The sequence below is a fragment of the Aspergillus ibericus genome (assembly GCF_003184845.1).
Source record: "Aspergillus ibericus CBS 121593 unplaced genomic scaffold BO80scaffold_30, whole genome shotgun sequence".
NCBI lineage: Eukaryota > Fungi > Ascomycota > Eurotiomycetes > Eurotiales > Aspergillaceae > Aspergillus > Aspergillus ibericus.
In genome coordinates this window covers 1-24,651 of record NW_020292128.1, presented here as the reverse complement: position 1 = coordinate 24,651, position 24,651 = coordinate 1, and the positions used below count along the sequence as shown (strand labels likewise).

At 52.3% G+C, this 24,651-nt stretch overlaps 7 protein-coding genes across 7 annotated transcripts; 4 read left to right on the top strand and 3 right to left on the bottom strand.

Annotated features, from left to right (window-relative positions):
* The first annotated feature begins 343 nt into the window (after positions 1-343).
* On the top strand, positions 344-2,669 carry BO80DRAFT_139164 (serine/threonine-protein kinase). Its single transcript, XM_025713671.1, has 5 exons — positions 344-556; positions 626-769; positions 826-1,977; positions 2,027-2,391; positions 2,448-2,669. Exons 1-5 carry the CDS (start codon positions 535-537, stop codon positions 2,643-2,645), a joined length of 1,881 nt encoding a protein of 626 aa, XP_025573450.1. The 5' UTR covers positions 344-534; the 3' UTR covers positions 2,646-2,669.
* A 1,057-nt stretch (positions 2,670-3,726) lies between these two features.
* BO80DRAFT_139156 (coatomer subunit beta') lies at positions 3,727-6,903 on the bottom strand. Its single transcript, XM_025713670.1, has 6 exons — positions 6,728-6,903; positions 6,554-6,616; positions 6,483-6,504; positions 6,402-6,433; positions 5,076-6,344; positions 3,727-5,020 (listed from the first exon to the last, which is right to left on the bottom strand). The coding sequence occupies exons 1-6, from the start codon at positions 6,743-6,745 to the stop codon at positions 3,842-3,844; spliced, it is 2,583 nt and encodes an 860-aa protein (XP_025573449.1). The 5' UTR covers positions 6,746-6,903; the 3' UTR covers positions 3,727-3,841.
* Positions 6,904-7,152: 249 nt separating this feature from the next.
* BO80DRAFT_503433 (complex I NDUFA5 subunit family protein) lies at positions 7,153-8,490 on the bottom strand. The gene is made up of 3 exons (XM_025724382.1): positions 7,671-8,490; positions 7,505-7,609; positions 7,153-7,446 (listed from the first exon to the last, which is right to left on the bottom strand). Exons 1-3 carry the CDS (start codon positions 8,216-8,218, stop codon positions 7,380-7,382), a joined length of 720 nt encoding a protein of 239 aa, XP_025573448.1. The 5' UTR covers positions 8,219-8,490; the 3' UTR covers positions 7,153-7,379.
* On the top strand, positions 8,441-11,503 carry BO80DRAFT_385711 (putative disulfide isomerase). Its single transcript, XM_025716993.1, has 4 exons — positions 8,441-8,944; positions 9,005-9,086; positions 9,152-10,681; positions 10,741-11,503. Exons 1-4 carry the CDS (start codon positions 8,730-8,732, stop codon positions 11,101-11,103), a joined length of 2,190 nt encoding a protein of 729 aa, XP_025573447.1. The 5' UTR covers positions 8,441-8,729; the 3' UTR covers positions 11,104-11,503.
* A 230-nt stretch (positions 11,504-11,733) lies between these two features.
* On the top strand, positions 11,734-12,962 carry BO80DRAFT_426652 (cytochrome b-c1 complex subunit 10). Its single transcript, XM_025719825.1, has 5 exons — positions 11,734-11,760; positions 11,933-12,003; positions 12,254-12,307; positions 12,390-12,537; positions 12,608-12,962. The coding sequence occupies exons 1-5, from the start codon at positions 11,758-11,760 to the stop codon at positions 12,614-12,616; spliced, it is 285 nt and encodes a 94-aa protein (XP_025573446.1). The 5' UTR covers positions 11,734-11,757; the 3' UTR covers positions 12,617-12,962.
* Positions 12,963-14,586: 1,624 nt separating this feature from the next.
* On the top strand, positions 14,587-16,394 carry BO80DRAFT_456701 (amino acid permease; the record flags this gene model as incomplete). The annotated part of the gene is made up of 3 exons (XM_025722189.1): positions 14,587-14,842; positions 14,894-15,005; positions 15,056-16,394. The coding sequence occupies 3 exons, from the start codon at positions 14,587-14,589 to the stop codon at positions 16,392-16,394; spliced, it is 1,707 nt and encodes a 568-aa protein (XP_025573445.1).
* Positions 16,395-21,070: 4,676 nt separating this feature from the next.
* Positions 21,071-21,628, bottom strand: BO80DRAFT_139082 (uncharacterized protein). Its single transcript, XM_025713669.1, has one exon. The coding sequence runs from the start codon at positions 21,488-21,490 to the stop codon at positions 21,122-21,124; it is 369 nt and encodes a 122-aa protein (XP_025573444.1). The 5' UTR covers positions 21,491-21,628; the 3' UTR covers positions 21,071-21,121.
* Positions 21,629-24,651: the final 3,023 nt, after the last annotated feature.

Below are 24,651 nucleotides of genomic sequence, written 5' to 3'. Positions count from 1 at the left end.
GGAGTCCTCAGGCAAAGAGTTCAGCCTCCCCGACCCTGTTTGTTGGTTTGTTCTCGCGGTGGCCGAACTCTTGTCGTCCGCTCTCCATCGCTCAGTCCCTTCCCCCCCTCTCCCCCTCTTCCCCCAATCGCCTTATCACCGTCTCTCCCTAAATTCAAACCCGGGTCGATCCTCCTGTGTGTTCTATCGTGTTCCCGGCCCTGGTTCTTACATCGCAATTCCGTTTGTCTCTACAGCGTCCCGTATACATTTGCGGTGGTTCCCCTGTCCTCGCCCAATCGTTGGTTCCTGAACTACCTCGCTCTCCTTCTGTTGCTGACCGCTGTGGCTGTGGCGGTTCTGCATTTTATCACTGCACTTGACTGGTCTGGCTCATTCGCCCTCCTCTGCCAGGCCTCCGACCAGTTGTGGCCTCCTATTTCTCTCCTTTTCTCTGTTTAAAATCGTCTGTCACTGAACAGACTGATCTTCTTCCTGTTACCTCCCTTACTCTCCCTCCTACGCCCTGGATCCTTTTACTTACTCGCCGTCACAATGTCGTGGAAACTCACTAGAAGTACGTGCTGATTTCATTCCCGTGGTTCCTTTGTCCTGCATACTCGATGCTAATTAATCCCTCATACAGAATTAAAGGAGACGCACCTGGCTCCTTTGACCCAAACATTCACCCGATCCTCCTCCACATCCACCATCAAAGGTGACTCTGGCGAAGAGACCCCTGTTGTCTCGCAAACCCCGAGTATCTCCACAACCAACTCCAATGGTATCAGTATGCTCTCTCGTTTTGCCCCTCGTCTCTCTGCCGACCGTCTAACATTCGCAAAGATGCCTCGGAGTCGCTCGTCTCCCCGCCCGTGGCCCCTGTTAAGCCCGGGATCTTGATCGTCACCCTCCACGAAGGGCGAAGCTTCTCCCTTTCCCCTCATTACCAACAGATCTTCAACTCGCATTTCCAAAACAACAATTCCTATGGCATGCGTCCAAGCTCGTCATCATCCCACTCTGCGCACGGTCAGGCCGCCTCATTCGTACAAAGCGGTCGTCCTCAGTCGACCAGTGGAGGGATCAATGCCGCTCCAACCATCCACGGTCGGTATTCGACCAAGTACCTTCCTTACGCCCTCCTGGATTTCGAAAAGAACCAAGTCTTCGTCGACGCCGTTTCGGGGTCGCCCGAGAACCCCCTCTGGGCTGGAGATAACACCGCGTATAAATTTGACGTGTCGCGCAAGACGGAATTGAACATTCAGCTGTATCTCCGGAACCCGGCTGCTCGGCCCGGCGCTGGTCGCAGTGAGGATATCTTCCTTGGAGCTGTCAAGGTCCACCCTCGCTTCGAGGAGGCTCAGCCGCATGCAGAGGACCCCAAGTCCAAGAAGGCGCCGCAAGAGCGCCAGCTGGGTCAGCTCGGCGCCGAATGGTTAGATCTTCAGTTCGGCACCGGCTCCATCAAGATCGGTGTCTCGTTCGTCGAGAATAAGCAACGCAGCATGAAGCTGGAGGATTTCGATTTGCTAAAGGTGGTGGGCAAGGGCAGTTTCGGCAAGGTCATGCAGGTCATGAAGAAGGATACGGGTCGGATTTACGCCCTCAAGACTATCCGCAAGGCGCACATTATCTCACGGTCGGAAGTCACCCACACCCTCGCTGAGAGATCCGTGCTTTCTCAGATTAACAACCCCTTCATTGTCCCTCTGAAATTCTCCTTCCAGTCCCCGGAGAAGTTGTACCTCGTTCTCGCATTCGTAAACGGTGGTGAGCTGTTCCACCATCTTCAGCGTGAGCAGCGCTTCGATATCAATCGGGCCCGTTTCTACACCGCCGAGCTGCTTTGTGCACTGGAGTGTCTGCACGGCTTCAAGGTTATCTACCGTGATCTCAAGCCAGAAAACATCCTCTTGGATTACACTGGCCACATTGCTCTGTGCGATTTCGGTCTGTGTAAATTGGACATGAAGGATGAGGATCGTACAAACAGTAAGTTACCGAACTTGTTCTCACACGACACTTCTAACATCTTGAACAGCGTTCTGCGGTACCCCTGAATATCTTGCACCTGAACTTCTGCTCGGAAACGGATACACCAAGACCGTTGATTGGTGGACGCTGGGTGTCCTCCTTTACGAGATGCTAACAGGTCTTCCCCCGTTTTACGATGAGAACACCAACGATATGTACCGGAAGATCCTTCAGGAGCCCCTGACCTTCCCCAGTACCGACATCGTTCCTCCCGCCGCTCGGGATCTGTTGACCCGGTTGCTTGATCGCGACCCCCAACGTCGGTTGGGAGCCAACGGTGCAGCGGAGATCAAGTCGCATCATTTCTTCGCTAATATTGATTGGCGCAAGCTGCTCCAGAGGAAGTACGAACCAAGCTTCCGTCCGAACGTGGTATGGAAACATCCTGACATAATTCCCTTTGTGGTGATCATTACTAACATGTGCAGATGGGCGCTCGCGACATTACCAACTTTGACCGGGAGTTTACCAGCGAAGCCCCACAAGATTCCTACGTGGACGGTCCAGTTCTGTCACAGACTATGCAGCAACAGTTCGAAGGCTGGTCTTACAACCGGCCGGTTGCCGGCCTCGGGGATGCCGGTGGCAGTGTTAAGGATCCCTCTTTTGGTAGCATCACCGAGTAAGGAAGTGATACGTCGTCAGTTGGCTTGCTTGAGCAACGATATGTTCTTTCAAGACATTAAGGGAAGTTGTTCGAGACAATTTCTTTGCATCTCACCTTTACTCCTCGTGCATATTCTCTGCATAGCTCGAGCACTCGCTTCATTGCTGGCTCTCCTTTTCCCTACGAGCATAAGGGCTATACGGTATATTTCTGTTGGAATCCATTCTCTGTGGCGGTGATCTCGGCTAAGCGCTTGTGTTTTTCTACCTTGTTTTGCATCTGAGATACAATGAGGCGGGTCCCTTTCGTGCATTTCTCTTTTCCTGTCATTACCACCTCTTTTTGACTGCCGTGTCATTTACCAATTTGTCTCGGGCTTGCGTCAGTGATTTGCTTCGATTGAAAGGCAGGAGGATGGCACAAATCCAGCAGAGAGTCATGGTGCAGCCCACTACCAATGACCTCCCAATGCCTGGGAAGCCGGTCCGTCCGTCCTTGTTTCTGATCTGCTGGTCCGATCCTTCCCTGCTCCGGCGGAACACGGATTGCTTCTGGGGAAGCTGAATCCATTTGGGTCGATTTACATATCAAAGTACACATTTGAGCGGTCCTGATTTAGACCTTTTAGCTGTTTCTTTTACGTTACTGTTCACATTTCGTGGGTGCTTTTGCGCGCGCTGGGACGGCTTCGGGCAGTTGACGGTAAGGGTGTTGATTGACATGGCTGGCTCATAGACAACAATGGATTATCTACATCTGGACAGGTTCTTCATGGATACCATAACCGTACACATCCCCACCATGTAGTGCTGGGATCCGTCATACCGTCCGAAGAAATAGGAGAGAAGATATATGATCATCACTTCAAACCGTTCAAACAGGGTGATAGATACAGGTCGAGAGAACTGGGAAAAGATACAGATCAAAGTGTTAAAAGGAGACTCAAAAGCAGGGTAAGGGAAAATAGAGAAAAAAAAAAGAAACATAAGATTGAATCATAACAAACGGGCAATGTAGAAGGAGGATAACGCAAACACTTCTAGAAGATAAAAGTTATGTAAGGAGATTGGATAGATAAGTGCTCCAAGCAAGCCAGATTGGTTGGTAGGCGTGCCAACAATACACGAAATGATTTTCCTCTCCACTGCAGAATTAATGAAAGCCACCATTTCAATCACATCACGTCAGCTTTTCCCCCTTGATCACATTATCATATCATGCGTCGGCTTCCTCGGCTTCCTCGGCTTCCTCCTCAGGCTCGTCGCCATTGGCTGCCGACTCATCTTCCTCGTCTGCGTTCACGTCAATCAGAGACTCTGATGACGGGGGCTCTGGAATCGTCACTCCTTCCTTCTCGAGACGGATATACTCATCCCACTCTGGGAAGAGGTCATCATCCGCGGCGACGTCAGGGCAGCCCGGCGGAATACCAATGAGACGGGCGATCTTGGTCTTTCCGGAGCCCTCTAGAGACTCCTTCCATTGTGCGACGAGCGCAGGGGCGCGAGAAGGCTTGTAGGTCTGTGCGAAGAGAACAGATTCCGCCAGGCGGTTCGTACGCACCAGGAGATCGATGCAGCCGTCGACATCGCCCATGGACCAGAAGGTGGAAAAGGCGACGTTGTGGAGACCCGCTTCCGAGGCTTGCTCGGCCAGCTGGCGCAGACCATCCTTGTTGCCGCTGGCGGTCTGCAGAAGGAGGAGCGAGCCAACATCCTTGGCGTTGGTGAAGCATTCCTGGGCCAGAGCCAGGTTCCATCCTGCCAGGGCAGCATCTCCGACAGTCTTCCACTTGTGCTCGACATTGGCTTCGCGGGCAATCTCCAGGGCGATGTCGAGGTTGTTGAGCCCGAGTGCCAGCTCGAACCGGTGTTCCTGGTCAGTCGCCACTTCGAGGGCCATCTCCTTATAGCCCTGGCCTTCGAGGAATCGCGCAACCTTGTTCATCTGGTCCTGGGGGACATCCTTGAGCAGCTCAGCCGCCATGTCCATGTCGCCACGCAGCACCACGGTCTGGTATTCGACCATGCTGAGGGAAAGGCCGAAAGACACGACGTTGACGTCCTTGTCGGCCAGATAGACCCTACCATCGCGGGGCAGGTAGCCCAAGACGTACATCCCCTGGTCAAAGTGGGAAATGGTGTAGGTCTGGTCACCGACCAGGTAGTTCAGGCGGTTTGTCGAGTTCGTGTAGATGAAGCAGTCTCCAACCCATTGACCTGTGCGAACAGACTCGTTGATGTCGGTGACAACTTCGAAAGCAGACTCCACACCATCTTCATCGGCCTCGCCAGCGTTGAGACCATTGATGTAGTTCTCCCGGGAGAACCGAAGAACGTAGAAAGTATCCTCACAAGCGAGGGTCACCAGCTCGCCGGACTCGGACCAGTAGACCTATTTACTTTGTGAGCAATAAGCCATTTAGTTTCGCCCTGGAAGGTACACTTACAGCCTTTGGGTCGACTTCAATGCGTCGGACCAGATTACCTGTCTCCCAGTCGAACATGCCGATACCTCCTTGTCCCTTAACACCAAGAAGCACACCATCGGTGAGGCCCTCGGCTTGGAAGCCAACGTCCAGGCCACCACTCACTTCCTTGAAGTTCTTGAAGATCTTAACGCTGGTGGTGGACTCCCGAATGGCGTAGTCGTTGCTGTTGTCCTTGGAACCCCAGGCGAAGTCCAACGCCTGTCCAAAGGCCTTGTTTCTCCAGGCAAGAGCAGTGTAGATAATGTACTCACCATCACCACACACCGAAACGAAACGTCCATTGGGGGAGTGAGACAACGTCTGAGGGTAGACCTCGCATGATCCCAATTCCTTCGTGGGCAAAGACAGTGGAGCCCCATCCTTGATGCTGGCATCACCGCCCTTGATGACAGTAGAGACAACCTCGTTATGCCTGGCCCAAATAACCTTTCCTGATCCGTCCATTGAAACGGCCGGCTCCTCTCGGCCCATCTTCACAACCACCGCACCATCGTCGAAACCCATCGCAACTCCCTGCCTGCCGCGCTGGTAGGCGATACACCAGGCCCGTTCCAAGCCATAGCTTAGCGACTGCTCCAACCGATATGTATTCGCATGCCAGATCTTAATGGTTCCGTCCTCCGATCCAGAAATGATGACCGGCAATTCCGGGTGGTAACAGGCGAACGAAACGTTACTCGTGTGTCCTTCCAGGGTTGCAATGAGCGCCTTCGTCGTGTAATCCCAGATCTTAACAGTCCTATCATCCGATGTCGTGAGGAGGTATGGCTTATCCGCCTGGGGGTAGTAATCCACATGGTTCACGCCTTTGGTTTCATGGGCCTCCAGGGTGAAGTTGGCATGCGGCGAGCCAAGGCTCCAGATCTTGACAGTGCGGTCCAAGCAAGCGGATGCGAAAGTGTTCGTATCTTTGGGGTTGATCGACAGTCCCATCACATAGTGGCTATGGCCTTCGTATACCTGGACACATTTCCAGCCCCTCTCCCAGTCCCAGAGCTTGATTGTCATGTCATCGGATGCGGTAAGAACGAAGGGTTGAGTGGGATGCACTGCGATTGAACGGATGTAATCCGGGTGAGCCTCGAATGAAGCAATCTTCTCGGAGGTATTGTAATTGTAAACGCGAAGTTGGAAGTCATCGGATCCGCAGACGATCCAGTTTTTGCGAGCGATAAAACGACCGGCTCGTACAGGGACATCAGTGAGTTCGAAGGTTTTGATAATAGACTAGTCATATTAGTGATTAGCAATGCCTCATTGTTGCTCCATCTCTGGGCAGCTCACCTGGGTTTCATAAGACCAGATGTATACATGACCTGTGTCCAATTAGCGCATTCGACCCAATGGCTCAACTCCCCAACGCACCGCTGTATAACGTCGTAAGGATCTAGGACCAATTAGTATCAATATAAGGGTCGGAACGATTGGTTACTCACCCATGGCTCTGTGGGATGGAAATCAATGCCCTTCACCCGCTCCGAGCGGGCGAACAGCTGTCTCTGTAAGTCACAGCAACAATCAGCATCCGTGTCATTGTTCACAAGCCTATGTCCCTCCGCCACGTCCCTACATCAAGTAGAGAGACCTTATCTCCGCAACGCAGCTCGTACCTTGACATCCAATTTCATGTTGTGTGGGGAAGGAGAGTCGCGACTATGTGCGGCGTCGGAGAACGGGCTGTAAGGAGGGGAAACCAGGCCACGAGCCGCTCAAACAGCCACCCGTGTATGGATAAGCTCCTGAGGAGAAGCTGGACGAGAGAACAGAAAGAAGAATGAAATTCCCCGACCGGAATGGCCAGCAAGGTCAATGCAAATGTTCAGGGACTGGCAGCGATGTGTCCACAAGGAGACGGAATCCCGCCAGCTATCTGCAATCGGGCTAGCCACATGGGGCTCACCGCCTACGCTTCTGATTTCTATAGAGTCCCAGCCATGTACCCTCCATGTCCACCATGTGTATACATGGGGCGAAGGATCGTTTTATATTGGAACAACATAGGAGTTTTGAGGATGTAGAAGCCATACTCGTGATTCGGGACGGGTTATACAGAGCTTCGCATTGCGCGAGTTCCGTTCCTCTCACAGGGACTCTTGCAGGCGGATATCACGGCCATCGTTGCCGCAAATGAAAGTGAAGAATTGTCATGGATAAAGTTGGCTTAAGATTGGCGACCAGTTTTGTTTCACACATGAACTAATAATTACAGGCTTGTCGGAATCTAATTTCAAATCCTCCGTTCATGAGAGCAACAGTCTATGCTTACTCCGTCTGACGCTCAAAGTAGGACCACTGGCCAGGTCTGGGCTTCTCCTCGAGCTCCTCCCACCTAGGGAATTGTTAGCATCTCGCCTTATATCAACAAACATATCAATCCGTCAACTTACGCTCCAGACTTGTACAGCTCGTCAACGACCTTCAGCTCGCCTTCTGCAACCTGAATAACCTCCTCGATGAGACCGGCGCCAATTTGCTTCTCAATTTCGGCAATCCTAAAAAACAACTGTCAGCGTTTCCGTCGCATCGCCATGTATAAGAAATGGTGCCACATACTGCTCAGCCTCCAGGGCGGGTTCGTTCTCCCACTTCATGTCGTTAAGATAGAAATCGGCTGCGGCATCAGCCCCGGGCTTAGTAGACTCCTCAATGGCCTGGTGCCACCGGGCTTCTTCCTCCGCTGTACGAGCAGGACCCTCGGAGGTCGGCTCAATGCTCTCTCCATCCCATTCCTCGCCACGAGGGTTGTCGGATCCATCATCCCGCTGGAAGGCCGCATATGAGCCGTCAGAACGGCGAAGAGAAGCGAAGCGCTCGGGCTCAGCAGCCACGGCCTTCTTCGCACGCTCCAACCAAGCATCAAATCCGGGCGGCTTCGTAGACTCGACGATCTGCAGACGGTGGCGGGTCAATGCCTCGGTAGACTGGCGGTAGACGGAAGACTCGGGGAAGGCCTTCAGCTTCTCCAGGGTGGATGTGTAAAGGAAGATCAGGGTCGGACGAGGGCTAGGGTGAGTGACGAGGCCAGTCAAGCCGGTGGGAGCGAAAGGCTCCAAGTACCGAGCCGGCTTGACGTTGGCCAGCAACCGTAATGTAGACCTCATTATGATCGGGTAGTGTGTGATTGGGCGAAAGGACCAGTGGTGACAAACCCAATGGCAGACGGTAAGCGGGGACGGATGAGCTCGTCAGTCGTCAGGATAGCACACTCGATCGGGATGGATGCGCGAAGGGTTGAGGTGCCGTCGGGCCCCGGAGAAACCGTCGCACCGGGCCTCTGCGGTTCCCTGAGGACCTCCACCACCTGGCTGGCTTATCGTCCTTGTAGGGGTGGCATCTCTTTCTATCCTCCACGTTTGTCCTTCCTGCACTTCGAGGGCCTGCGGATCTCTCCGCAGCAGTCTCTGCGCCCGGCGTATCTTCTTACCAACCGACTGGCTGATCTCCCCACCAAGGGGCTCCTTCAGCGCGTCTCTGGGCGATTCTAGACCGTCGTTAGTCCAATGTGCCACCTGTGACGCCCGCTCCTGACTTCTTCGACTCCTCTTTTCCCCATCCAACCGTCTCTCCTTAAAGTTTAACACTCAAGGTCCAAGACCTTGCACTTCAGCCAGCATGAGGGTTTCTTTGCTGGCGTGGTCTCTTCTCTCTCTTGCCTCTATTCCGACACTAGCCGCCCCATCGAATGATGTCTCCCCGAACCACCATCTCGTAAAGAGAAGCGACGTGAAGTCGGAGGTGCAGTCGACTACGTTCAATGGCATTGAGGTTCCACCTATGAAGGCCTTGGGACCTGATAACTTCGACGAAACTGTCAAAGATGGTTACTGGTAGGCATTCTCTTCGTGTCATATTTCCAAATCCTCCTCCGAACGCTGATAAGTAACCAGGTTCGTGAAACAATACTCTCCGTCATGCCCGCACTGCCAAAAGATTGCTCCCACATGGCAGACTCTGTATGAATATTACTACGTGAGTTAGCTTATATCGTAGGATACAAGGGTTGCCTCTTATTAACCTTTCCTGGCATTCACTAGACCTCCGACCCTTTGTCCTCGTCATCATCCAAGTCACCCGAAACCGAGTCCCTGAACTCCTTCCATGGCTTCTACAACTTCCATTTCGCGGAGATGAATTGTCTTGCACATGGCGATCTCTGTCGGAAACTCGACGTCAAGTATTTCCCCACATTTGCCCTGTACCACAATGGTGAACTGGTTGAGCAGTACACTGGAAAGAAAAGCATGGAAGCGCTCAGCGAATACGTTGAGGACAAGCTGGAGCAGATCAAGCCTGGGTCACGGCCTGCGCAAGGCCTGAACCTTCCCAAGCCGGGCGACAAAGGGGTGGACACCAAGGCTGAGCCGGAGACTCCTGTTGCTAAGGACAAGGATCGTGAGGCGGGCGCCAAAGCTGGAGAAAAGCATAACGAGCAGGCTGCGCAACTGGCCGCCGAAGATGAACCCACTGAGAAGACATCATTCAAATCCAAGCCCAAACCGAAGTCGGCCCCAGCAAACCCTCAGGGTATCTCTGTTCCTCTCACCGCAGAAAGCTTTCAGAAACTTGTCACTACCACTCGGGACCCTTGGTTTATCAAGTTTTATGCGCCATGGTGCCACCACTGTCAGGCCTTGGCTCCGAACTGGAGGGAAATGGCCAAGGAAATGCAAGGTGTTCTCAACGTTGGAGAAGTGAATTGCGACACGGAGTCCCGGCTTTGCAAGGATGCTCGAGTCAGCGCCTTCCCGACGATGTATTTCTTCCGCGGCGGTGAGAGGGTTGAGTACACCGGTCTTCGTGGCCTTGGAGATCTCATCAGCTATGCCAAGACGGCTGTTGATGTGGGATCCGGCGTGCAGGATGTCGATGCCACCACTTTTAAGGAGTTGGAGGAGAAAGAAGATGTTATCTTCCTATACTTCTATGATCACGCGACCACCTCGGAGGACTTTGAAGCTCTGGAGCGTTTGACCCTTAGCTTGGTCGGCCATGCCAGGCTTGTCAAGACGAACAGCGCTGCTCTTGCTGAGAGGTTCAAGATTTCGACCTGGCCACGCCTTCTTGTGTCTCGTGATGGCCGTCCCAGCTACTACAATGCTCTTGCTCCTAAGGACATGCGCGACTTCCGCCAGATTTTGAACTGGATGCGCACTGTGTGGCTGCCTATTGTACCCGAACTCACCGCCTCTAACGCACGGGAGATCATGGACGGCAAGTATGTGGTTCTTGGTATTCTGAGCCGGAAGCACTCGGATGAGTTTTTACAATCCAAGAGAGAGCTCAAGAATGCCGCCCTGGAATGGATGGACAAGCAAACGCAACTGTTCCAGTTGGAGCGTGCAGAGCTGCGCGATGCCAAGCAGCTGCGGATCGAGGAAGCCGAAGACCGTAACGACCAGCGTGCCCTACGCGCAGCCAAGAACATGCGTATCACAATTCGTGAAGACGACAAGAAGCAAGTCGGCTTCGCCTGGATTGATGGTGATTTCTGGGAAAGGTGGCTGAGAACCACATATGGTATCGACGTTGAGAATGGCGAGCGCGTGATTATCAATGACCAAGATGTAAGTGACTGCAGAAAGCCAAGGTTTCACCTGGTGGTTTCCGATGCTAACTCCTATAGAACCGACGCTATTGGGACACATCTTCCAGCGGTGCATCCATCATGGCCTCCCGGACTTCTATCCTTGAGACCATCCCCTTGGTCATCGCAAACCCATCGAAGCTTACACCGAAGTCCACCGTGGGTACCTTTGAGTCTGTCTTCTTCTTCACTCGGTCTTTCATCAGTGGCCACCCGATCATTTTCTTCATCCTTCTGACCCTGTCGGTTGCTGGAGCCACAATTGTGGCTCGAGGACGAGCTGCTAGACGTGGGGGCCGTGGTGGCATTCTCGGAGTCACCGGTAACACTGGCGGCGGTTTCTTCAATCTCGATGGAAAGGAAGGTCTTCTGAACGGCGGTTCCACGGGCAAGGTAGATTGATTCTGTTAGGGGTATTGTACAGTTACATTATTATATTTCTTCCTCACCCCTAATTTCGTGTCTATCTTTGACTTTTACTGGTTTGTTTCACATTTGCCGGAATCTCTGGTTTCTTGATATCGCTTTCTTTTTCTTCTTTGAGTGGTGTTTAAATAGGGCCCTGTTGTACGCAGTCTCCTTTGATCCTTCCTTTTTTTTGGGTAAACAATACGTAGAAGGGGGAAAAGTGCGCATAATGTGTCGATGCTTGGGATTCGCAAGCTTGCTCTGCGTGGTACTGTCCGCTTTATTACCGTAGCCCAACTGCTACTGATGAATCAGAAACACTACGCTGCTTGTAGCAATAGCTGGATTTAAGGTCCATGACAGTTTGCTTGTTTTTACCTGCCTTTCAATATGCCTCTATTAGATCGTGCCTATAGGATTGTCTAGAGTGGCATGAGCAGTGGAAATCCGCGGCATCTGATTCGACCACTGGCAGAGTCACGTGGATAACAATTGCCAGTCGCTGATTGGCTGTCGGAAGCCGCAAGCACTCAACGTCGCGGAGTCTCCCGGTTTTCGTCGACTGCCTCAGACTCCCAAGTGCAGCTGCCGTCATCGTTTGCTGGAGCAATTGTCGTTGCCGGACGTGCTTCTTAAGACCCAGACAATATGGTATGTGTTTTCCAGAGCTCTTTGCCCGGTATCATCATACTGGCATCTCGTTTGGCTCCTCGGGCCTTGTCCTATGTTCAATTGCGTCGGCAACCGTTATCCATTATGACAAAAGCATGGACATGGTTTGGACATAAGTGTATAAATGCTAATAACATCATCTTGTGTATAGGTTTTCTCTCAGACTCTCCGCCGCGCCGCGGCCCAGAACGCCGGTGCTTACCGCTCCCCTTTCGCTCCTAAGTGAGATTCCCCGATATATCAGTAATTTGCTCGACGTGCGGAATCCAATGAGGTATCCATGCTAGTTGGACTGGGTCAACAGGCAGGGCACTTGCTTACAATTCCGGGGCAGCGTGGGCTGGTGAAGCCGTCTGCTGTCGACATAGCGTGCCTCCGACAACGACCTCTAGATCCAGCTAGTCAAGGCGCCAATTGAGAACGGACATGCAAGCATTACAAGGAAGGGTCTTTGCTGACGGGATTGAACTAGGTACTACACTCCCCTTCACTGGCACGGCCTGACCACCGGTACTGCCACCAAGTAGTAAGTCTCACCCTCTTGCTAGCCGGTTTCCTCTCGCCTTTGGCTTCATTGCAGGCATGCTTACTCATTTGGGCACCTATAGCGCTACCATTGCCAGCACTTTCGGTGTCGCCGCTGGTACCTTCGCCCTGTTCTTCTTCGGCGAGATCCCCCGTGTCCGCCGTGATATCCTCCAGAAGGTTCCTTTCCTCGATGAGTACTTCGACCGCACGATCGCTCCCGAGGACAACGTAAGTGCTGGATTATACCATTTCGGTCTCCGTGGAGACTTGGGGAAGTGTGATACTAATGATCGTCTAGCCCTTCTAAATTGGTGCCGTATGGGATATGCTTTTCCGATCATCTGTAAGACTCCACATGGATATGCTACGTCGGACAGATGGTGGAGAAAAGATGGTGCTGTACGTGTAGAATAGCGATGAGTTTCTGATAGCACATAGATACTGGCTGCTTTATCTATTTCTCTAGTAACCATAAGCGCTGTTTCTCCGTATTTAGCACGGATTCAAACTCGATGGTGTCGGCATAAGTGAAGGCAAGCTTTAGTGGCCTCAGAGTTCCCGCCCTGGACTTGTTCACTTCGTCTCTCTTCTCCCCACCATTCGACGAGACCACTCGACGCACCCTCGCATAGACGTTGATACGAAGATACGCCTGTTTTTTTCAAGCGAATGATTTATGCCAGAAAACATGATTCTGAACGTCCGCATAGCGAAAAGCAACCAGGAGAGTCTAGGCCTGGCAACTCTACCACTGGCGCGGGCCCTCGAATGTGGCTTTCAAGTCAGAGACATTAGCAAGCTGCTTGTACAACAGCCACGCCACTCATATGCTCGGCGGTGCAGTTTCAGTTTTCCGATGTCACATTAGGGCAGACTCCACGGTCCGCCATGCTGTAGAGATTGGAGTTGGGCATGACGATTACAACTAGACACACCACCTATGAATATATCGTTCTATATCTGGCACCGGGCTCTTACGGTGTCTCTGATTAGCTGTTCATGGTCCAGTGTGAGCGATGCCTGGAGATTCGTTTACAATCCGGGGTCGCACGGTTGACAAGCCGACAATACTACTGGTCTGGATATCAGTGTGGAACATTCGTGATAGTACCTGGTCCTCTCAGGGATTTGAAAGCGTCCGGGAATTGATAGTCGCAAAGGTCGTCCTCAAAGGAATCAACAAAGGACAGGTAAGTAGTGAATAACTGTGCAAAGCTACAACCTGTGATCTTTAATGCATGTTGTATGCGAGTGCTGATGCGGGGCTGTACTCTGTGGACTAGGTACCAACAACAGCATCATAGTACTACAGTGTACTCCGTATGGAGTAGCACCATGATCATTCCAAGGATGGACACTTCAACCCGCTACTCTCACTAAGGCAGGTGTAGCCTGGCAAATCAATGTCGACGAAGTCTCACGAAACAAGCCAATGGGTTCTCTCCATTGACGGGTCCTATTTCCGACCATCGCCAGTGCTCGTCTTATCTCCCACCCATGGGCAGCGACCTGATATCTGCTCAAGGCTTATCATCAGCCAGACAAGCACCCATAACCAACCAATGTCCCGATAAGCCGTCCGAATGGATTCCCCAGCTTCTCGGCCATCGTCTTAGCGTTGATTTCGAAGCTTCCCCGAGTTCTGCTTCGTTGCCACCGCCTGGAATTTCCCAGCCAAGTATAGTCTGCACGCCAAGCTTCGAGTTTCTGGCCAGCAAGGAGCTGCTCTCTATCTATTTCATTTCCCTCCTGGCGAACCAGACCCCTCGTGCTGCAGGCTGGCTGCAGGCGAGAATTCCGTTCTCTTCCCTTCCGACCGTCCAGTGAGATCGTGACCAGTTGCCAAGCGTATCAGCGTCTGATCCCCGCTTCCCTTGTGCCCAGCTAGGGCATCTTAACTTTGAAGGCGTTTATCATGTTCCACCAACATGTTACTCAATGCCGTCGCTATCGGTACTCCCGTCTGGCAGGGTCTCATGCACTATGTGCAGATAAGATGGGTGTCTTATATTCCGAAACCCCTTATATGTACCAACGCACAACCCGTTTATCGCGCAGTCAACATGACTTATCTTCTACTCAGCTCTGTCTGCGGGCTTTCCCTAACATAGACCGTTCTGTCTGAGGAAACCTGACAAGGTTGTGAGCTTGGTCCTGCGGGTTCTGTATTATTGGGTTGCTTGCTTTTTCCTTCCTTCGATACCCCGCTGCTCTACCTCTTCAGATCAGCCGCACTCCATCTCTACGGCCTACTGCCTTCCAGATCCTGACGTTATCATGTCTGGGCCAAGCAGCTATAAGGCCGTTTCGAAAGGAGCAGTATACACCGATATCGACCATGTCCCCGTCACGACCGTCCTGCCGCAAGGCGACATACCCTATGTTGACCATGCGATGGACGAAGACGAGAGGGTGATTGTGGCCTTGGGATACAAACAAGAGTTCAAGCGCGAGTTCTCTCTATGGACGACTTTCTGCGTCAGTTTTTCGGTGTTGGGGCTGCTTCCATCCTTTGCAAGCACGATATACTACGGTAGCTATTTCTAGACCCATCGACGTGACAGGTAGGGCTGACGTTTACAAGGAATGGGCTATGCAGGGACCGCTGGGATGGTCTGGGGTTGGATCATTGCGATGTTCTTCATCCAATGTATTGCGATGTCCATGGCTGAGCTATGTTCTGCGATGCCTACCAGGTCGGTGAATTTCAAGACCCCCAATACGTACACGAGACTGACCCCGCCAGTGGTGGGCTTTACTACGCCGCAGCAGTTCTTGCTCCGCCAAAATATGGACCCTTCGCCGCATGGATCACCGGATGGTCCAACTGGATCGGACAAATTACTGCAGCGCCATCTGTGGATTATGCGCTCTCTGCGATGATCCTCGCCGCTGCGTCGATGCAGAATCCAGACTATGTCCCGACAAACTGGCAGGTCTACCTGTTGACAACTCTCGTCATGATTATACATACGGCTATCAGCAGCATGCCTACCATATGGGTTGCGCGCGTCAATTCGTGGGGCTCGACGTTCAACATGCTTGCCCTCATCATAACCCTCATCGCCATCCCTGCCGGGACTACGAACGAGCCCAGATTCACCCCGTCCAAGGAGGTCTGGGGTACCATCACCAACCTTACCGACTTTCCCAACGGGGTTGCCGTGCTGATGACCTTTGTCGGAGTGATCTGGACCATGTCCGGCTACGATTCGCCGTTCCATCTGAGCGAGGAATGTTCCAACGCCAACATCGCTTCACCGCGTGCGATTGTGATGACCTCCGGCGTGGGCGGCCTACTGGGCTGGTTCCTGCAGCTTGTCGTCGCCTACACCGTCACCGACATCGACGCCGTCATCAACTCGGATTTAGGCCAACCCTGGGCCTCGTACTTACTGCAGGTCATGCCGCGTAAGACTGCCCTCGCCATTCTGTCCCTGACCATCATCAGCGGCTTTTCCATGGGACAGGGCTGTATGGTAGCTGCATCACGAGTAACATACGCCTACGCACGAGATGACTGCTTCCCTCTATCCAAATACTGGAAGATAGTCAACACGCGCACCCAGACCCCTGTCAATGCGGTGGTCCTCAACGGTGTTCTGGGCATTCTCATGTGCCTGCTGATCCTGGCTGGCAATGTGGCCATTGGCGCATTGTTCTCAATTGGCGGCATTGCCCAATTTGTCGCCTTCGCCATTCCCATCGCGATTCGGGTGTTCTTCGTGGGCCACCGGTTCCGTAAGGGGCCATGGCATCTGGGTCCTTATGGACCGTGGATCGGAGGCATGGGGGTGGCGTTCGTGCTTCTGATGATCCCCGTGCTGTGCTTGCCCAGCGCCACGGGGTCTGATCTGACGCCCGAACTGATGAACTGGACGTGTCTGGTCTGGGGGGCACCGATGCTGGGGGTGACCATCTGGTGGTTTGTGGATGCGCACAAATGGTTCAAGGGGCCGAAGGTGAATGTGGAGCACGCGATTCATGCTGTGGAGGATGAGGCGTCTGTTATTGACGGCATTGACGGCGTAGGGGGCGACGAGGATGCGGAGCCACATACATCGAGCAAAGCATCTACTAGATAGTGGCCGTGTGATGCTCATTTGCGTGCTTTGTTTGAATATAGCCATATATAGTACTCTGTATAGAATCCTTATATGCAAGACAGCGGTGCATCGGCCTACCATTGTATCCACGAGCCACTTAATTGCCAGACACAGTCAACCTGATCAGATACTTCCAACTCATATACCTACTGTATACGCCCTGGGTCACATATAATGACAAGTAAACCAGCAATAGCAACCATCCCAGCAATCCACCCCTCAACCAAATCCCAGACACTAACCTTCCTCACCAACCCCCCCTCCCTTCCTCTCTCTCTATCTAACCATTTCATTCTCCCTTCACCAACCCACACCACCCAAACAAACCCACCTACTATAACTCCATCCAAGATACGAATACTCCATAGAAACCATCCCGGATCTCATCCTCCTTCCCAAACCGTACACAACCCATCAAATCAACCTAGGAAAATCGACCTATCACACCACCAATCAACCCACCCATCCAGCCACCCACACCTCACATGCACATGCACATACCTACGCATCGCATATGTACCTGTACCGTATCCCCAGTCCTCCGTACGATACACGAAGGATAGATAGAGGACGGAGTACGTCGCCTCGGTTGCCCCGTTCTTACTTACTTACAGGCATGCATCCACGGTACTCCGTACATTAAACACAAATGTAATTCCGTACCTTCCTTTTCGCTTTTCAAGTAGCGAGATACTTGACGCGGTATCCTTGCACGTATATACACACACATACATAACCATCCAACCCAGACACAAATACCTACTACTTACCTACCTACCCACATCCCAACCATTGTAGACACATCACATGTATCGAGAAACATACACACATACAAAGCACATAGGATAAGGAAGTAAGTAAATAAGCACATCCCACCACCCTGCCCACTGGCTTTAATTCCAGTAAGTACTCCGTAGGCAAATAGGCAAGTCGACAAGTATGCACGCCGGGGAAGTCCATCCACATCCCGGTGCAGAATAGCCTGCAGAATGCGAAGTGGGTATTGGTAGGTTTGTTTCTGGGAGGTGCAGATTGCATGGACTGGCTAGGCGGGACTGGACTGGGCGGTGCATGTGAGTGGGATCTATTTGGTATTTTTTATATTGTACATATCCGTACTCCGTACATATTGAGTGAGATGGGGAGGTGTGCAGATGAGTAAGATTGGGGTTTGGGTGTGTTTTGAGGTGAGTTGAGGGGGGGGTGTATGTGTCATATGCAGGATGGTTTGGGGGTAGTTATGTATGGGTGGTATGGGTACTACTATGGGTACGGAGTAGTCTGGGATGCGATGGGATGCGATGTATTGATTCAGGATTGGTATACGTATAATTATTTAGTATGTGTGGTATTTAGGGACCTGTATTATTATTCTTGGATACAGGATAGTATCGAGGAATTTGGCTGGTGTGGGAATATAAATATGAACATTTGCTTACTTAGTTTCTATAGAAGGGATAACTATATATTAAGGAATATGGGATGCATAGGCTGGCAAAATCAAGTCCTTAATTTAGAATAGTTCCCAGTTTTGAATATAGTATCTTTACTGTATATTCCTCATATATCTCACAACAAGAATAAGAATCGAAACAAGACATCCTCACCAGTCACATTTACCAGTCCCAACAGACATCAGAGCAAGCATCATCCCTACCGATCCACCTCCCCCTCCCATCCGACCATCTCCACCGCGCCCTCCGATCGAACGAATGACTTCCCCTGTCCCTTACGGAGGTTCCGTCTGCTTAAGCCTTAACCTAATTGATCCGGTCGGATCGTAACACCGTCTTGATGGGGCAAGGAGGGGTCATTTCCTCCTGCAGGTACGGTAGTAGGGCTGTTGGACTATCTCCTAGACCGCCCTGTCATGCTCAATACACAGTCCTTACTCTGTAGGAGATGTTTCGCTATAGACATTACTGGAGGTATGGAAGTCTGTCGGTACGAAGTACGTAGCGAGAGGCAGGAAGCTCACCGCAAGTACACGATGTAACTCTGTACTATGTAGGTTTCCACGTAGTCTCTCGGCAAATCGTCCAGGTGTGATTGCCCTGTTCTGCCGATTTGTCGTATCGTTGGTTATTTGTTTACGAGTCGCGTCTGAAGGATTATCCCGTCGGATGAGGAGGCGAGTAGGCTGTGCTGCAACTGACACGCATTCACGGCACACTGTATGTGGTAGGTAACCTTATATCGGTGTGAGTTGTACTTTCAGCATTCACCCGAGCACGAGTCCTTGATCGAGTTATGGGTGTTGGACCTGGCTATGGCCGGGGAGGATTGACAGGGGAGGAGGTTGGCAAACTTGGCGAGATTCCGTGATCCGCTATTCCGGCCTCCCTCGCAACATGCGGCATTATGCGCCGGCCGCCGGCCATGATAACGCCCAAATTACAAGTTCTTATTATTGGGAGTAATCTGGTGGCAGGATGGAAGAAGCTTACCTATCAGGAGTTGTATCCTCGTGGAAGATACCTCTTTAGGAAGGGTCTCACAATCCTCTCCTTAGCCCTTCCAGCCCATGCCAGGCGACCTCTCTCCCAGTCCGCGTGGCTGTCGCTGGTGGCAAAATTCTTATACACGACACCTGGCGGGACGGAGTCGGGAACGGGGTCGAGCTCGTCCGGCAGAGTCGCTGTCGATCATGGATACCTCTCTCCCTCCCCCTCCCCCTCCCCCTCAATTAATTACATAGTCCTCAGGTCTCAGAGCCTAGAGTAAGGAGCCCTCCGTAGTAGATAGCTCTCTCCGGACTCCGTACCCCTGCAGATTGGGGCGGTTCGTGAATTATCTGATCACGCCTCAGGCAGCCACATACTCTATCTGAGAGGTGGTGGTGACGGCGTTACGCTCAACGAACTCTAATCTTATTATCGGCCCATTGGCACTATAGCCACCTGAATGCCACTCCGGACCTGGGTACCCCCCCAGACGGTCGAACATATCACACTCACCGGATTCTATATGCGAGGCGAGACAATCGGAAACAACATGACGCGGCCCTGGTAGATACATCCAGCATCCCAAGGATCCGCTATCGTATCATCCAAAATCAGTACTCAACAGGGACATGCGATCTCATCGCCATGGGCCATCGTCGGATCCAAGACCGTGGTTCGATGGCTACCCTCGGATCGATCACCAGCGCCCCATGGCCGGACTGGGGACATCATTCGATCGAACGAGTACCCCGGCGACGCATGGTCCCTACCTAGTCCGGGTGGCTGGCGAGGAGAGCAACCTGTGCAAGCGCCAACAATTTCCGCAACAGCGAGCGTAGTTAATTGGAGTCTGCAATAAGACCCCAATTAACTAGGCGTTCTTATGCTCCTGCCAACTTAGGCAGTAGCTCGTAGGATGGCTGATAATGCTAGCTAAACTGACCTGGTGTACTCCGTACTATGTAGTACTATGTGATATCTGAGTAGATGTATCCTGTAGCACGACTTGCCTAGTGGTACTGATACCTCCCAAGGTACTAACCTCCCTACCTCGGTACCTAGTTTAGGGCGACAGCAGCAAACTCCGGGAGGAGGGAGGGCAAAAATCAGGCACATGATCATGATTACTTCATCCACGCGAGCCAGATCCATCGATAGGTCGGAAAGAGCGCAGGCTCAGGCCACACAGCACACACCGAACAGCAACAACAGTCCAGTGCAAGAGCGTCCGTTGCTTGGCATCAGGTGGAATGAGGTGGGTGGCGTACTCGCCTCGCCCAACCACGCCGCGTTGATTGGCTCGCACGCGAGGTCTGAAACTGAGCCGATCCAGACTTGGGCTTCGGCATTACTCCGGTCATGCCCGGAAAAACCACCCTGGCAGGGTAAAAGTGCCGAGGGAACTTTCCGGCCGACTCTGACCGTCCCGGATTCGGCGGGAGGATCTGCATGCGGTCGTTTTGAGTTCTTTTCTGCTCTGGAGGCCCGTAAGGATGTCTTTCGTCGAGGGGCTAGGGACTTTAGTGCTGCTAACTAGTCCGTGTCGGGGGGCTAGCGTTATATCATCATTATGTTATTACCGCCGCGCCTGTTGGCTTTCACGGCTTAGGGATTGGCCTCGGACCAGCCACGCTGGTTGTGCCTGTTTATCCCTGCCACGTCGTTCATAGGAGAGATACTATGAACTGGGTAGCTTGCTGAAAGACTCGGGTCCCATTGTACACAGCGGTGTCTCAATCTATATATGGAAGTCGATACAACTCGATGTAGGTACGTGTCGACACGGGGTATTCGACACAACATATAGGGTATGTATGGGCTACTATTGCAGCTGGATCCTCCGGATGGCTCCCCGAATCGTCCTGCGTGCCTGACACCGACAGGAGGCAGAGCACTGTCGAGCACGCAAATGTCTCACAAGAGAAGCCAAGCTTTTAGGACGATAGCAAGCTGGCGGCGATCGGTCGGACAATTTCTCGTTAACCCATGCCGTTAAGCACCCGGTTAACCTGTGACTATGCACTGCCTAAGGACCAACTGCGTCTAGTGCGGATTCTCTCGTACGACAGGTCCTGGATCACCCACACCGCCTTGCTTGGCCACTTCCGTAGAAGTTTCCATGAGCGGGCCATCGGCTTTGGTGGAGTCCGGCGGCCGTGATCGGACCGCCACATTGGGCGAGGTGCAGGGTAGTACCGGGAGGCTACCACTGGATGCATCATGCTGGTCTTACCCCGTCGGGAAAGGCGTCTTGCTGGGATGCTAACCGGCGCGAGAAACTGTGGGCGCCTGTTCCTTGGAACGTCGGCGTAAGTGGCAAGTCGGGCGAGATGTTGCAGAGCCGTAACCCACCGGGTCTGAGGGAGGACGGTGGTTGAGCGATATATCTGATTTCTCAACGATAATAGTACGGAATCTCCAAGGACGTGCCAGCGCGATAGTGATAGGACTACCGGAGTCAGTTGGCAATGGGAATTCTGCCGAGGCGCAGATTCCAACGCGCTTCCATCCAGGCAGCCCGTACCGGTATGTATGTACGGTATGGGCAGTGTATGACGGCATACTTCTCCTCTCGCGCTCCCGAAGCGCTCCGCGGCCACGAGAGCGAAGCCGCAAAATAGGCTTCCGCATTACAACTGACGGAATCCTTCATCCGCGGAATTCCGCCATGCATCGTCCATTTGCTTTCGTGCGAGTATGCCACTTCGCTGAGCCTGAGTTTATCGGCATGGGACTGGGTGCTGTGACCCCTGCCGAATAGTCAGATCAGATAGTCGGATATAATACGGAGATTCAACTGCAGCGATTCCACTCGCCCGCCTAAGGCAGGGAGTCGAGGTCCACAATCGAAGCGGGAGAAGCTCCCAGCGAAAATCTCCTGGTGGAGAATAGCCGCGGCCGCGAAGCCTAAACAAGGACCCATCTCGATGAAGAATCGTGATCAAGCTGTTGTTGCAGCTGCACATACGGAGTATTGGATGTTTCTCTCGCTGGCCTGGTGTCCCATTCCGGGACGAGAATTTGAGAATTCGAGAATTCGAGACTTCGAGAATCCAACGCCTGCAGCGACTTCGGAATGAGTCGGTTATGATCCATCATACTTCCAGTCGGAAGTGGCAAGGATACGCAGCCCCGAACCACGGGTTACGTCTGGAAAAGTGGTATTACTCGGCCCTCAGGCATAGTCATTCGTAAAGGAGACCTGCTAGGGTGGCATGGTTGAAACAGGGTGCGTGGCCTCATCATGTTGCCAATTGGCCGGGTTTCTGCCACTCCCCGACACGCAAAAGTACCACACTTGCGAGTTGCAGTCTAGAAGCTCCATGCAGATGGTGTATACCTGAGGCGTCCGATCAATGGTCGGAGTTCTGGTGGTGGTGGTGTCTTTGCGCCGAACATCACTGTCCTCTTGAGGCGTGGGGTTTGCATCTCCAAGGAACTTGGAGGGTAGCCCGAGTGATCTGAACACCAAACCTGTAATCTTAGGATGTCCAGGACACACATACGTACCCTGCTTTTAATAACCTTCCAACGCGGCTTACGCAAGTCCAAATTAATAGTACGAGCCGGTCGCATAATCGGGGTAATATCAAGTAGGCAAACCGCAGCCGACCGAGGGTGACCGTCATGATGCATGCTCAGTCGTTGAGTCTCTTGTGACACTACCAAAAACCACCTGTAGTCACGACCAGTAGAATATCCCAGGTGGTGTAGAAGGTGACGAGTGTACGAAGCTGGCACTCAGTCCGGGAAGACAGGGGCGCTGCATACGAAGCGGTTGTTGCCGCCCGTGGCCGGAGGAACAAAGAACATGGGAGGCCGGAGTCGAGGTGGACAAGCAAGGCGATATAAATACGGATGATGATGATGATGGAGAACGCAGGATGAACGGCCCCATAAGGATCCCCATCGGACGTCAAACACGATGGAGACTGGAGTATATACTTCTAAGATCGAGATTGACAGCCGTGGAGTCGAGTGGGCAACTCTACCATTGTTCCCAATCGTGAAGCTCAGGTTCAAGCCAGGATGCCACTCCACTTCGAACAAAGATGATAACTCTGATAAGGTTTCGTGCCCCTACCTAACTCATGTGGGATTGTGGATGTGCCATGAGGACTGAGCGTCCGAGGAGCCAATATTGAGGAAGCGGGCCTGTCAACTGCGGAGAAGGGATGCAGAAGTCCATCCGCCTCATGACATCAAGCATGAAGACGACTCCTGCGATGCCCCAGAGGTTCAGAGGGACGTTGCTGCGTTCAGGGCGATGCGGGCTCTCAGGACAGGCTCAGAATAAGGAGGAAACTCGAATGCAACCGGAGCAGTTAGAGAACAGGGCCCGTACTGGCCGAATACCGTGCCTTCCTGTTCAGGCAAGTCCAGATCACTAAGCTTTAGAGTCCAGAGGGCCGGCGAGCGTAAGCCGGAGCTCCAGCTACGGCTGGCATGCAGGCTTGCTAGGTACTACTAGATACTATCTACTAGACCTCCCGCCCCTCCATGACTTCCCAGTTCCCACCCCTCATCAGCAGGAGTCCTCAGGGCCTCTGATTTGTTGTGCTGTATCTATCCTTTGATCCTTCCACCCGGGCTGGTACCTTACTACCATTCCTACTAGTACTACTCCGTATGTACCTAGGCTTCGGCCCTCCCTCTCCGGCCGGAGAACCAACAAGCGCGAAATGAGATATCGTTCTCGCCGTCGTGTAACAATGAAACGCGGACCTTGAACACCTTCCTCCGCCGTTCTGAATATCCAAATACCTTCCTGGATCAAATACTCGTACGGAGGAGAATTTTACGTATGCTGGACGCTTGGCCTAGAGCAGTTCATGCGCTTCTCCGCTTGCGTCCGCCCGACCTTGGGCGATTTCTGATTGGTAGGCTGTACTGCCGGTAACAACAAGTTCCTGCCAGGTATCTTTTCCGTAGCTGCCTGCGGCAAGGATACCATCGAGTACATCGGGGATTGCCTTTCGGTACACGCCCGATGTGCCTCCAACCAACCCAATCTGTGACACAGAAGAAGCCTGACCAAGAAATCCTAATAATTAAAAACTTATTATGGGTTTGACGAGATGACCAACCAGCATCGGCGATCGGAACAGCGTCTTTCACCAGCTTTTCCCCTGCTTGCCGCTGGTGCCAACCAAAATCGATCGTGTTGTGTTGAAGGGTTCCCTGCCCTTCCGGTCTACATCGGAAAGGGTTCTGATTGTTGAGCCGAATTTGCCGTCCTTCTGGGCGGCAGAAAGTTACAGAACCGTTCCTCATGGTTAAGATTCCAGAGCCAGAGGCACTCAAAAGTCTACCGGCAGACGGAGATCTCGGTTAACGTTTTCAACCTCGTTCAACCCAAAGGGTACAGCAACAAGAAACACGAAAGTAGGATAGTCAAGTGAAATGTAGACCTGTTCGGCTCTTGACTGGGTTTCGGAAACCGGGTGAGGCACGAATCAAGTCAACGGCACCAGCAACCGTCCCAAACGTTGGGTTGCTGACTGAGTAGAATCATGCTAATAAATCATAAAAATAACTAATATTTTCTATTTTCTATTTTATTATTTTCCCTCATCGCGCATTTTTTTTTCTTATTTTTCCTTATGGTTGTTCGCCTCCCAGAGTTAGGATCGTCACCGCCAATCTCCAGTTAACCTTCAATTAGTCGTGATTCCTTTCTCTCTTCCACCTTTTTTCCCTCCCTTCCCTTTCGTAGTAAGTAGTGTGTCATCTTTTGCTGTTCCGATCCTGACGATATTTCTTACCCTTCCCTTTTTTTTTTTTTTTTTTTT